General features: G+C 38.3%; 1 protein-coding gene across 2 annotated transcripts in view; it reads right to left on the reverse strand.

Annotated features, from left to right (window-relative positions):
* Positions 1-13,275, reverse strand: part of CAMK4 (calcium/calmodulin dependent protein kinase IV) — a 187,709-nt gene that overhangs the window by 75,251 nt on the left and 99,183 nt on the right. For both annotated transcript variants that reach the window (XM_042787655.1, XM_032984049.2), the window contains 2 exons: positions 9,587-9,649; positions 8,861-8,943 (listed from right to left, as the gene is read on the reverse strand). In XM_042787655.1, the coding sequence (XP_042643589.1) occupies positions 8,861-8,943; positions 9,587-9,649 (146 nt within the window). The remainder of the gene's footprint in view (positions 1-8,860; positions 8,944-9,586; positions 9,650-13,275) is intronic.

Below are 13,275 nucleotides of genomic sequence, written 5' to 3' on the forward strand. Positions count from 1 at the left end.
TTCTACATGCAAGACTGACAATACCTTAAATTCTTGGTCAGCGCTGGCTGTTGCCCCAGCAGCAAGACCTCTCAGCTGAGACTGAGGAAGGGTTGTACATCCTTTCCCAGTCAGCGCAGCCCACAGGCACTCCAAGCCTTGCACTGCAGTAACTCCTGAAACTTGTAATCGAGAGCACGGGGGGGTGGAAGAAGCAATGCAGAAGAGGAACCAAATGCTACAAGAAGTGGGTACTTTACTAGCTTCCTGACCATGAAACCAAAGTTTTGGTTTTCCTGGGTATGGGAATCCAGTGCAACAACTATTCCTGCAATTTTAAATGCAAGCTGTTCTCATGGCTCCTTGTGATCATGAAAGTTTGAAATCTTACCCACTTTAACAAACTTACTTTTTCCTCCCCCGCACTCTAAATGGACTAGTTCTCCTATTCTTAGTTTTACTTCACAGCTTCCCTCCCACACAGGCCACCCTACTCATTTTCCAGCCTTGCTTGAAATCTGAGCAGGTAGTCAGTTTTTGCTTCCCTTACCTCAGATTGGTAAATCCACTTAGTTACATGTAATCAGTCTAAACAGTTACTTTAGAATTTGCAATATTTAACCATCATTTAATACTGCTACTATAAATACTATTTCTCTACACTGTGTAGTTGGTTGCATTTCAGTATTACGTGAATCTAAAAACATACCACGTAGCTTGCAAAAGGCCTGCTATATCTATTTAGTCATCCAAAACAGTAAGTTTTTATTACTTTATCAGTTCCCAGCATTGTTTCTCTCTCTTTCTTCGTGCTATGTCTGTATTTGTTTTTTAGATCGTTCTGTATAAATATTGCAACATCAAAAAAAGCCATAACTGTTTTTAAGGTTGTTTTCATTCTGCTTCTAGTTGGCTTTTATCCAAAACTCTTGTACCATATCTTACCTGTGGGAATCCTGTTACATCATGTACAGTCTCAGGCAAGACACTGGCCTGTATAAATACAAGACTGTTCCAATGACAGTATGTGCTACCAATTTTTTAAAATACTTGGTTCTATATAATAAATGTGAATTTACCTAAAATTCTTTAGTTTTCATGGAGATTTTTCTCTGTATGTATTCACTTAATCCTTATGTAAATTCTTACATTCCATTAAAATTAAATGAAAAGATTTCTACAAGGTAAAGTGAGACTGAAAATTAGCATAAACAAGAAAAGAAAATGACATCATGTTATTAAACAGCAAAAAAGTTTCCACAAGGAACACTTCATCAATGAACTATCCACAGATCTTACTCGTTCATATCTGCACCAAGGTGATTCCAATTACCTGTTGCTTTGATGCATTTGTTTAGTTAAAAAGTAAGGTTTCTCCCTAACTATGTATGTATTTTCATACTACTACAGTATTGAAGTGCAGTAAATATTAAAAAACATAGCTCTGATTCAGTTTGCTGATTCTCCCTTATTTTACAGTCATTTTCATAATTCAGTGTGGACTAGCAGTTACTGATGTTCATGACTCAAACTGCCTGTCCATGATCTGGAGAAGGATCATCAGAAAAACAGAACTAGGTTTGGATCTGACTTCAAGTCAAACAAGCTAGCTATTTTTCTTCATTGCCTTGTTTAGAAATTAAATGCAGCACTGCAATCATTCAGGAAAACTATCTTTCCTCCATCGTTACTGAGTAAGAGACAGTTTATGATAAATGGAGCATACAGGAGAATTTAGAGAAAGATTGCATATTTCTTGTATCTCATACTCAGGTTTGTTTTCCCCTCTTTAACTTTCTTTCTACTTCCTACTCAGTGTTTCTATAGCACCCACAGAACTAGAAAAAATCTTGTAGGAAAATCAGGAATTATACATTAAAAGCCTGGGTAAGACTAAATAAATGGCCACATCTTCAAAAGCAGCTATCACCTAGGTGTCTGCAATGAAATTAGTAAGAACAGTTCAGTGCCCACCATTTTTAAAAAGACAGATTCATCTTCGGGGAGCTTAGTTTCAGCAGATATTTTTAAAAATAATAGTATTTGTTTCCAGAGTTTGTGAAACCACAGTGCTCATGAACTAGCAGCTCAGACTTCTCTCTCAAGCAGAAGTTTCTGCGTAGCTGACTGTGTGAGGCAACGCAACAGAATGAATTATTTCAGCATCTTACAGATCGTGTCTGGTAAACAACAGGGAGGGGGCAAAGAGAAGGATCACTGGCAGTTTGCAAAGGAGGCAGTGGGCCTGGGAGGGGGGAAAGAGCAGCACTGAAGGCACTGATGAAGCCACCCTGCCAAGAACTGGTGAAGCTTCCATTGGATTTCTTTGACTAGCTAAGGACATCATGTTGTAAGAAAGATGTGGGAATGCTGAAGAAGTTCAACAGACAGTAATAGAGACATAGAAAACACAACAGGGGATAGAAGATTTCAAGGACTGCAAATATACAGTCTTCTGCAGTCCTCCACTGCGTGAGAATTTGCTATAAAGAAGGAAGAATTTACCTTCTCTCTACCTGCTAGGGACTAGGCAGACAGATTTTAGCCAAATTTGCAGAAAGAAAGTTTTTCCTAATATTGAAGCTGAATCTAATTACTAGGCTGGAGAGCCACTGGAATAGCCTACACAAGAAGATTACAGAGATGTTTAAAAAACAAACCTGAAACCTCTGGATCCCCAGTGATGGTCAAAGGCTTATGCCTGATTTCAGGTGAACAACTCCAGCCCTCCATGCCAAACCAGCACAGCTATAGCTGCCATGACATTTTAAACACATTTCCCCAGAGCTCACCCTGGCACATTGCTTACTTTCCAGTAAGAGTGAAGCAAGCGACCATCAAATTCTGAAGCAGGGCACTGCTTGCATAACATACACTGTGCTTATATCCTTCTATGTCACAGTTTGCAGCAGTATTCACATTTTCATTATGGAGTTCAGGATTGTTTCAGGTTCATCTGTTCCAGTCCTCCTTTGGTGGCCTTGTCACCTCTTACAGTGCGTGGATGACTGACACATTTCTTACTCAAGTGGCTAAAGTTCAACATTGAACCAAGAAGTACATTATCTGAAAAGGATTTGCTTTTCAGGCTTTCATCAAAAAATCAACTTAATTATCATTTAGGACAAGCGCTTTGGTGCTCTGAATATTTAGCATAACTGTACTTCTTCCTAAAACATTTTGGCTTCCCTTTATACTGAAAAAGCAGTAAGAAACAAAATGTACAAAGCACTCACATCCTAAGTGATCTTATAACTTCAGGAAAGGTGTTGAATCAAGGCATAGAAGAAATCATTAGCTTTTGGGTCAGTCAGAGACTTCCTGTATACCTATATGTAGGCTACAGCTATATAGGCTGTAGGTATACTTACCTCAACTTGTCACCTGCACAGAGCTGCTAAAACCTCTCTGCATTTCAAACAAATATGAAAGCTACATTTGTTAATAACTGAGGAAATCAGTTAAGGCTCAATCAGCTTCCTATTTAATTTAACAGGTGTATCTCTCCTAGTTTGTCACCAGGTATGTCTATATTACAGTGGTGAGGCTGTGGCAGAAAACAGAGAACGTGTATGTCAGAGATGCTGTAATCACAAGAGGTCTTGGTATTAACAATACCTAACAAACTAAAAAGCTTCACAGGCACTGATGTGCTCTACCTCCAAAAGGCTTGCTCAGTTCCCAGAGTGGGCTGGTACCAACTAGGACATGCCATGCTAATAGCAATTCCTGTAAAGTTATCTTGAGCAATAACAACAAAAGGCAAGAGGACATTTTAAATTAAAATGTTTTGAGTGAAAAGCCTTCCACAGTGGAGTCAAGAACCAGGCAAGCTGTAATATCACATTAGTTCACATTCAAAGAGTGGCAGGAAGTCAGCCAGTACTGTAATTGCACCATCATCATTGCTTGAGTCATTTATTTTCACCTAATTCTAAGTGCATGCATTGACCACACCGTAAGTAGTATCTTATGCACAAATGTTTACAAAAAATCATTTTTATCTTTCACCTTGAAGAGAATATTGTAGTCTGTCAGTACTGACTTCCTTAGAGTAATTCTGTCAAGCAACAGAAAATAGAGTGCTGACCACAAAAAAAGTGTAAAGGCACTATTACAACTCTGTACAGGAAGGAAATACCGAATTACATTGGAAAGGCTATAAATGAGCATTAATGCACACTTCTTTATTCTTAAATTACTGTTTTTTATCATTACTGCAGCTGAAATCAAGAGACACTAAATGAGCTATTATGACATCAAGGAGCACTTTTACCAGAGATAATGTGTGTGCTGTCTTCTGATTTCAGAGAATACGGCATAGCTGGTGTAGTTGTCAGACCTCTTTTTTTTTTTTTTTTCCATTCCTGAGTGAGGGGACTGTAAATTGCTCATGTGAAATAGAGAGTCCAAAGGACTGCTCTGACCCCTGTTCATAAGACAGACTGCCACCACATAATGAGGCCAGAGCTCAGAAGCAAATAGTTTCTGCTACTAGTTTATAAAAGACCTCCACTTTAGTGGCTGATTAATTCCTTGACTCTTTTTAATGTCCCTTAGCAATTCTAATTTCCATAAGCAGAAACAAGAAGGTGTACCTGAAGCATGGGAAGGCTTCAGGAAATTTTGTCCATAAGCAGTAATCATTCCCACATCTCTTAAAAAGGTAAGTTCTTTAGAAAAAGTGATTAGTATTTTTCTAATGTACGCTCCACTGGCTTCTTATCTAATAAAATCTTTGAACAGTCTAAGGTTTACTGATTAAGAATAAAAATGTGTTTAAAAAGAAACTAGTTTGACAAATGATTTCCCTGTATAAATTAGATTAATCTATTTTTTTTTTCCAGGAAAATTACATAATTTTTTGGTGGTGTCAATTCATTCTACATTCCCTTATGGTCACTGCATTTAAATTCTTTTTTTCCACCATGATCTTCAATTCATATTAAAATGTTTGATTCCATTTATTTGAGCTCAAATTCAGTTCTACCTATCTGAAAGCAACTAGACGGTTAATTCCACCAACTCTGCCTCTAGCTTTCTCCTGTTAAAAGAAGAAGAGCTGAAATAGAGAGATTTCTGAATATAAATCTGCCTTTTGAAAGTATCCACATAAGGCTTATTATTTTATTCTGCATGCACAATATGATGTCATCCAAAAACCTAATAAACCCATATTTCAATATGTCTTTTAATTACTCAAACTTCTCATGTAAAAGATGTGTCTATGGTCTCAACTATGGCTCTGCAACACTCTTCATAAGACGACAAGGTGAGACGGAAGATGCGAGAGAGGCATGAAAATTGACCTTTGCCTGCCACTTTGCTCCCAGTCCTGAAATTTCTTATCCACAAGTGTAGTGGAAACATGGTCCTTTAATGTTCAAATGTTAGAGTGATCAGTCTACCACGGATTTAAACAGCTGTGCTGATTTTGGGGTTTTGCTTTTCAGCTAGCTCCTGCCCCAGTGAGGACCAGTGTGACGGCAGCCTGCCTTTGGTATCACAATAGAAAAACATGAGAAAAGCATGAGAAACATGTGAGAAAAACGGTGTGCTGTTGAGCACACTGCTGTTGGGACACTCAGAGTCATACCAGAGGGCCATCCCCTGTGACTGTCTCAAAACTCTACTGGTTTAATGCACTTCAAACACATGTGTCTGTTTTAAACATGCAGGTATGAAAGAGGAGGGCCAAGAAAATGCCAGTGTCATATGTGCCAGTACTGGGATGGAGATACGGCATCTGGAAAGAACTGGCGTATCAGATAATTTAGACCTACTGCAGTTTTGTCTCTATCTTGGTCAGTTCATCCATTGGTCTGTCCTACTTCAAAAGCTCTTTGTCACTGATCACTTACTGGGTTGGTAAAAACATCATGCAGTCTGTCAGTAAGTATCCTAATTTACACACACTTCTCCGATTTAGTGTAGATATGTTTGTTGTGCTTGGGATGGTGGAATATTGTATGTCAGGGCATGACCTACAATGTAATCTATGAAGTCTGGGAAAAAGGCTTCTTTTTAAAAATACAACCAAAACCAATCTGATTTCAGCTGTATTAACTCAGATGTGTAACTGATACTCCCTTTTGGTAACACAAGTGAAAAATTGTCATAATGAGAGCTCATTTTATCAGTAAAGTGGATGATTTGACAGAAATATTAAATATGGTGAAGGAAGTGAATAATTTTATTAGCCAGAACTTTTATGTCAAAGTGGCATGAAACCAGCAGCACATCAGCTATGCTAATAGGATTCTAGAAAACTAATCGGATCTTGGGTATTTATAAAATTGTCTTCATGATAAGGGGAATGTGTACATGAAAAAATTTACTCATCTGCAGCTCAAATGCTGTTCAAAAGAAGAATGACATCTGGTAAGGCAGAAAATGAGAGCAATAAAACAGTTGATATAAAAAGTACTGGCATATTATCGGAATTAGCAGTAACAGCAGTGAAGATGTTTACATTAAGGAAAGCAGATGCGTTTGTATAACAGATCTAGTCGTATCATTTGCTGACAGCTAATTTGAAAGAGGCGTAAGAGTAACTACTCGAGAGTACAAAAGTTGTTTAGCTGCCTGTGTAGGGACGGTGGCTTACAAAGTCACATACCTGTGCACCAAGCACGTAAGGTCCTCCAAACCCTGGGGTTGTTCTCTGATCACATTAGGGTCCTGCTTGCCCACACATTCTCTGTACAGGGTCTTATCTCAAGGACAACTGTAGGGTGGATTGCAAGACAAGATCTCAGCTCTCCCACCACATCTGACAATCCCACTGCCCTGCAGGAAACTTTCTGGGGTTGTTTTGCCTTCTCCTGGGATGGGAGTCATGCAGGCACAGAGGAAAGAGGGCACAAGGCCTCTCTGTAAGTCAGGACATTTCATTCATACCTGATGAAAAGACTAAGCATGAGAGGGGAAGTCTGCCATAAGGCAGAACGCTAAATGTAACCTCACTAAAACTTAGAGGGCAGCCACTGTATAGCACATTGCAAAGTGTTAATTGTTCAGCCCAGCTGAAAGAGAGGAAAGGGACAGCTAATGGAGTGACTACTGCAAAACATCTTGGATGCATATTTCTATTATTTTTGGTTTAAGGCTGAAGAGTGAAGTAATAGCCCTATTGCTAGCTTAACAGCTGAAAACAGTTTTTAACGTTTTTTTTTTTTTTGTTCCATTGGTGTGTTTTGTTTTGTTTTGTTTCCAAATCATCATGCTTTAACTAGACAGATATTATAACAGAAAAACATCTGCATCTAGCAAAATGATTAGGACTGTATATATAAGTCATCCAATTCACTGTATTGCCAAAGCTTCCACTTCTGTTGTGTATGGAGAAAAGGAAGATACTAAACTCAGATCTCCATAGTATTAGTGCTCATTCATAGCATCACAAGGGGGCACCACAATTCTAGTAAGTGACTAAATGGCTTTGCTTCTGGTCAGGCAATGCCAGACAGCTTGTCTTAGCCAAACTACTGGAGTAAGCGTACAACTGGGGGGAAAAATCGATCTGAGAGCTCAAATCCCATAACCACTGCTGAGTACAGATTACAGAATGTTGAAAATATTGTAATATTAAATTCTAATTCCACCAAGTAATGCAATTGCCCATCCTGGATTCCATGGAGTCTTTTATCTTCAGTCCTTCTACCACATAGGTGGTTGCTGCTCAGGAACCAACGATTTCACTGCCATATTTGTGTTTTGTCTTTTCAAACTCTTCTCATCAAAGACTCCTGTAGAGTATCCAGCCTTCCTGAAAGCCAGCCAATCTGGAATCATGTGGATATATAAAGGGCTGTGTGAAAGTTAAGGCATCTCTAGCTCAGGACTGGGTGCTTGCTGGTTGTTTTAACTTGCAGTATGTTTCTCTTGATTGCTTTGGCTGAGTATTGAGAGAGTATGAACCCTTCTTCTGTCGAACTAAACATGTTGCTTTTGTTGTTATTGTTCAGAAATCTCAAGGTTCATCTCAAGGTTCTAGCTATGACCATGGTACAAGAAAAAGTATGCTTTTGTTTTCTCAAGTCAAAGTCAGACTGAGCCTTTGATACATATTTGTAAAACAGTCCTCCAAATTACTAAAATACTCCTAATATTAAAATACTCTAAAATACTAAACTTTAATTACAGAAGAAGGAAGATCAGATAATCTGTCCTTACATGAGTTGGAAATCACCAAAGCCAGTGAAGTAATTGATTTACTCAAGACAGTATCAAATGCTTTTTGTATCTTCTCTTGCTCTGAAAAACCAAACCCCTACCAGTAAAATATCACCCCAAAGCTATTACAGAATTATTTCACTTTATGAATAAGCATCTACACTACAGGTATGTCCAGCTTTATAAGCAATACATTCAGAACTCAGTAGTTGTCTTGCAGAACCTTTCTAACAAAAACAGAGGTTTTATAAATACAATGAATACCAAAGATAATTTCTTTCTTGTTGCTTTGCTTACCAATTGTTATCTGACATAAAATTACCTCCCTGGCAGGTTGACTGTCACATACCATATTTTATGATGACCTGTCAATACGATTTTTCCATTTTTTCCTGCCTTTTGACTGCTCCAGCACACTCTGATGGTATGCACCTGGTTAGCACCTTCCTTCAGTAGTGTGTACTCTCCAGAATTTACTGACAATCTTTCATTTCCCACTCGTATCTTTGCCAAAAAAAATCTCATGATAATCACATTTCCAAACACATTTTTAAGCCAATTCCTGCAGATGTTTACCTATGGGAATAAACCATATGCTGATGAAATAATTCCAGTAATTACTAGCATGGAATTATGTTCAGAGAAGAAACCTGGATATTAACATCCTTGGGGAAGGTACCGACTGAAGTCTGTACAGGTAACTTACCTGTCAAATAGTTCTCCACCTGTGACCAATTCCAGAACAAGGCTGATTTCTGTAGGGGTCTCAAATATCTCCTTCAGTTTTATCTGGTAAAAGATAACAAAGAGGAATCATTTGCTTATTTGTCTTCTCACTGAGTATATTGCAGGGCCAACAGCAGGAACAAGACCACAGCTGATACAGAAGAGGATGGTACCAAATGAAGTTGGTGCATCATTCACCTTGCAGTTGAGCAAGTTATTCTGCATGTTCTCTCCTACCCCTCTTTTTTTTTTTTTTTGCTAATCTCCTTTGCATTACTTTTTTTGTTGTTATTTTCATACTCCTCATATCTCAGTAGCCTCTATCCAACACAGGAGTTTAACACGCCGCATTCATAAGCACTTGTCAACACTTGCCTGCCAATCTTTGAGAGTAATTGAATGTAAGACCTTCCCCACCCTCAAGGACTGACAACACCAACTTCCCCTTTCATTTACAGAACTCCTTTTGCATAGTTTCTCACTCAACTCTCTCAGAACATCAATAATTTATTTTAAAGTGCAAGTATAATTCAACAGTCTTCCATAACAAGCTGCTAACACTCTCCTGAGAAGAACCCAAAACTTTAATTCAGAACACTCCCAAGCCTGTATAGGTGAACCCCAACAGTCATCCCTCAAAGGAACAAAAAGAAATTGAAAAAAAAGAAGAAACAAATGTGGAGTGGAAAAACAAAGCTAAACTTACAATGTTTGGATGTGAAAGGCGAAGAAGAACTCCAATTTCCGTGCGGACAATTTTCTTGTCGACCTATTTAAAAGGGGGGAGGGAAAAATTGAAAAATCTATTTCTATGTTCACCATAAAAACATCTAGCTGTATTATGCAAAAATATGTGTCAGCAGCATTTCTAGATCTGCTAGGAGAATAAGTTGATGTGAGACACACAAGTCAAATATATGGTACAGAGTAATATTGCTTCAACACGAGACAGATATTATAACAGAAAAACATCTGCATCTAGCAAAATGATTAGGACTGTATATGTAAGTCATGCAAGAAGTATAATATAGGAAACACATCTGAAAAAGGTGCTAAAATTCCAATTTTTACTCAGATTCTGCCCTTGTCTATAGGTACTTACCTTGGTTCAGTTTATGCCAGGATAGCTTCCTTTTGACACACTGTTCAGCAGCTGTACTGGAAAAAGGTTTCTGCACATAGGACATGCACATCAAAGCACAAAACATACTGCTTAGAAGAAAAAAGTGATGCAAGGTCTAACACCCTCAGCCACAGACAGGGTATAAGGTTTAACTTCAACTTGCTTCAGATACATCTAACTGCATGGTCTATTAATGCAAAAGAATATCTGTTCAGTTAAACCTCTGAGAGGATTAGCCCTTCCCCTTCCTTCCCTTCTCAAATTGCAGTCTTTAACAATCCAGGCACAACCTATGGCCTGTTGGGGGACATTGGTCATTTCTCACAGGCTATGCAGACCTAGGGAGTATTTCACTGAAGAAAGACAACTTGCAGCTTTCCTGGAACTTGAATGCTTAAGCAAGCAAGAAAACAAATTATGCATGCTTTTATGTTGATAAGATAATCAATACATTTATGAAGAAACTCTCTAGCTGGATTGCAAGTATTCTCACAAGCCCTAGGGAAATCGTACACTGATGACAATTATAAACAGCAGTCTTCATCTCGGGAGTTATGAAATGAATGAGAGTCAGCAAGTTAAGTGATTACCTGTTTCCATACTGATGACACAGATGACATCCAGCAGAACATTTTGAAGGGGATGGGGGGGGCGGTGTGTGTTTTTTTCTAGTGGAGGCTTTTCATCAAACACATGGTTTAGGTTTCGTTTTTTACATCATATGGGAAATTAACAGTCGTAATACATAAACCTTTGAAAGAGAACTAAAACCACCTTCAAATTGTTAGTGAGGAAGACACATGCTTAAAATATGAAAGAAGAGGTGTACTTCTCAGTATTTATTTTTTTTCCAGCAATAACAAAATCCAAGTATCAGTCACATTCAGAACTACAGGAGAGGTAGAATTTGATTCCCCCTTGTGTCAAACAGGAATGATTCCTGGTTAGTAATGCCATGGTGTTCTGACAGTGGTGTAAATGAGTGGAATACTAGAACCCTTAGGGATTTCTTGAAAGTCATTTACATTTAACCTCTTTTAGTGGCTCTGCCAGAAAGCAAAATGAAAGAAAGATAAAACAACTTTGGACACATTCAGCGTATGTGAGAAGCAGCAGAAAACAAAAATCAAAGAGGAATTAAATATTCCATTACCTGAACACCTAACTGGAGGTAAGGAACATGGTCAGTAACTAAATATACACAGGTAAACACCTGCTCTGGAATCAAACACAGGACCCTTTAAGCTCTGCAACCATCACAGCCTTTATAAACTTTATTGCTTTCTACTCCAAATGCGTTTCTTTGCTCTTGCCTACTACATAATACTGAGCAGCTGGTTTAAGAATGGTTTCCTCCGTAGTTTTCCTAAAATGCTGTGAGCACTGGACCACGGTCTTACTCGGTTTCAACATCCCCCCTTGGCATCAGTGCTGTTATTCAACTCTGGGTAACTGTTGTGAGTGCGAACGCACAGCCACAGGCTCCAAAGCTCACTGCTGGGTAGCAAGGGACTCTTGATGATCCAGAGAGTAATATACGTCTGGACTGTTTTCATATGCTTTGCACCTCAGACAGGATCAGAAAAATTAATGTACAATATTTCATGGACAGTCATTTCCCCAGGAGACCTGTTTAGACTGAGCAATTTACCTTATCCAAAAGCACCACTACAAACTGAACAACCTACAGTCTGTTTTCTGCAGTTTTGAAAATGTTTGCACATCAAGCATGCCTGGCAACAAACATGGAAGAGGCTGTCCAAACTCAAGACACTTCCATTTGGCACTGCGTAGTTACAACTGAGGAACTATAGAGCCCTCCTTTCATCTTGCAGATGGCAACAAATTAAGTGAGAAAGTGAACTGGTGCTCAATTTCAGGTCCTTGCTTTCCTAGATGTTTACTATGCAACTGTAGGCAAGTCCTTCTGAGATCCAACACCTGACCTGACACAAAACAGTAAGCTTTCATAATACTTCCTCAGGTGGTAGCATGAGGAAAAGGTACCTAAACATTCAACATGCTAAGATGCAATGGCAAATATGCCACAGAGAAACACTTAAGAGTGTTACATACTTAAAAGCGTCCTGGAAAAGGGCAATTGGGATAGATTTTACAACAGAAGCATGTGTGCATAAGTGATGTGAATTGTTCTAGAGTAAAAGCAGCAGCATATGTAGTCATGGCATTTTATTACAGGCAGCCGGTTTTATCACTTTTATTTTCTTACCTTCTCCTACACTAAGTATAGATCTGTATCAACACTTAGCTTGTTTCAGCTCCTTCCAACAAAATGTACCTACTTGTATCAGGGCCAAATGTGGCCTATTTTTAGATTTGGCAGGAATATCTCCAACTGAACTACTTATATTCTTGACAAATTATTTGATAGGATGACAGTCAGGCATTTCACTCTATAATGTATGTTGCTAGAGTAATAAATTTTAAAACTCAGATAATTTAATCAAAATATCCTATTAACGCAGATGTTTGGTGAGATCAAATACAGTGTTCTGATTTGTGTAGATGTAATAACTGACCAAAATGAGGCTCTGAAACTGTTTATTTTTGTATCCTCTTCTTTGGACAAAATTTAAATATGGAGTACAATATGTAACAATCTATCTGAGCTTTCCTTAAACTAACATTACTCACAAATGCATCAGTGAGAACTTTGTGAATGTATCACAGTCAAGAACAATAAGGTCAGCAGAACTGATCTGTTTGTGAAGAGAAAAAAAAAATCAAGTGTCAACTTTCAGGTATTCCCTGGTTCTACTAGTTTAGGAATTACCCTTCTACAAGCTTCCTTTACTCTTTGCCTTTAATCTACGCTAAATGGACTAGAGTATACTTTTGGTCAAACATTTCATTAGTATCATTTGATTTCTACTTAAGAGATTACTTTTCTCTGTGTGAAACACTTACACTAAGTCTGTACCAGGTTGTGCAAATGACTGGTTAGCTGATTTTAACACTGGTGTGTTTTTATTGAGCTGTGTTTTCTGTTTGCAAATTTTAAATTGCAAGCAATCAAAAGGCATTTGCTGTGATAGGTCTGTGAAGCAGCATTTTGCTCTGGTACATCAATTTGAGAAGTCATTTGCCGGGTAATCCTGAAACGGTTATTCATCAGTTCTTCACCACTGACACTATGCATAAAGATTTCCCTGTCCATAGATAAAAAAAAATCGAACAAATTTGCTAGATGGCCTGTAATTATTAAAACCCACATCTATACGCTTCTGTGGCTTACCTGTGGAGACATCCAT

This window comes from Tyto alba, unplaced genomic scaffold (assembly GCF_018691265.1).
Source record: "Tyto alba isolate M040663 unplaced genomic scaffold, T.alba_DEE_v4.0 Super-Scaffold_13, whole genome shotgun sequence".
NCBI classification, from domain to species: Eukaryota; Metazoa; Chordata; class Aves; order Strigiformes; family Tytonidae; genus Tyto; species Tyto alba.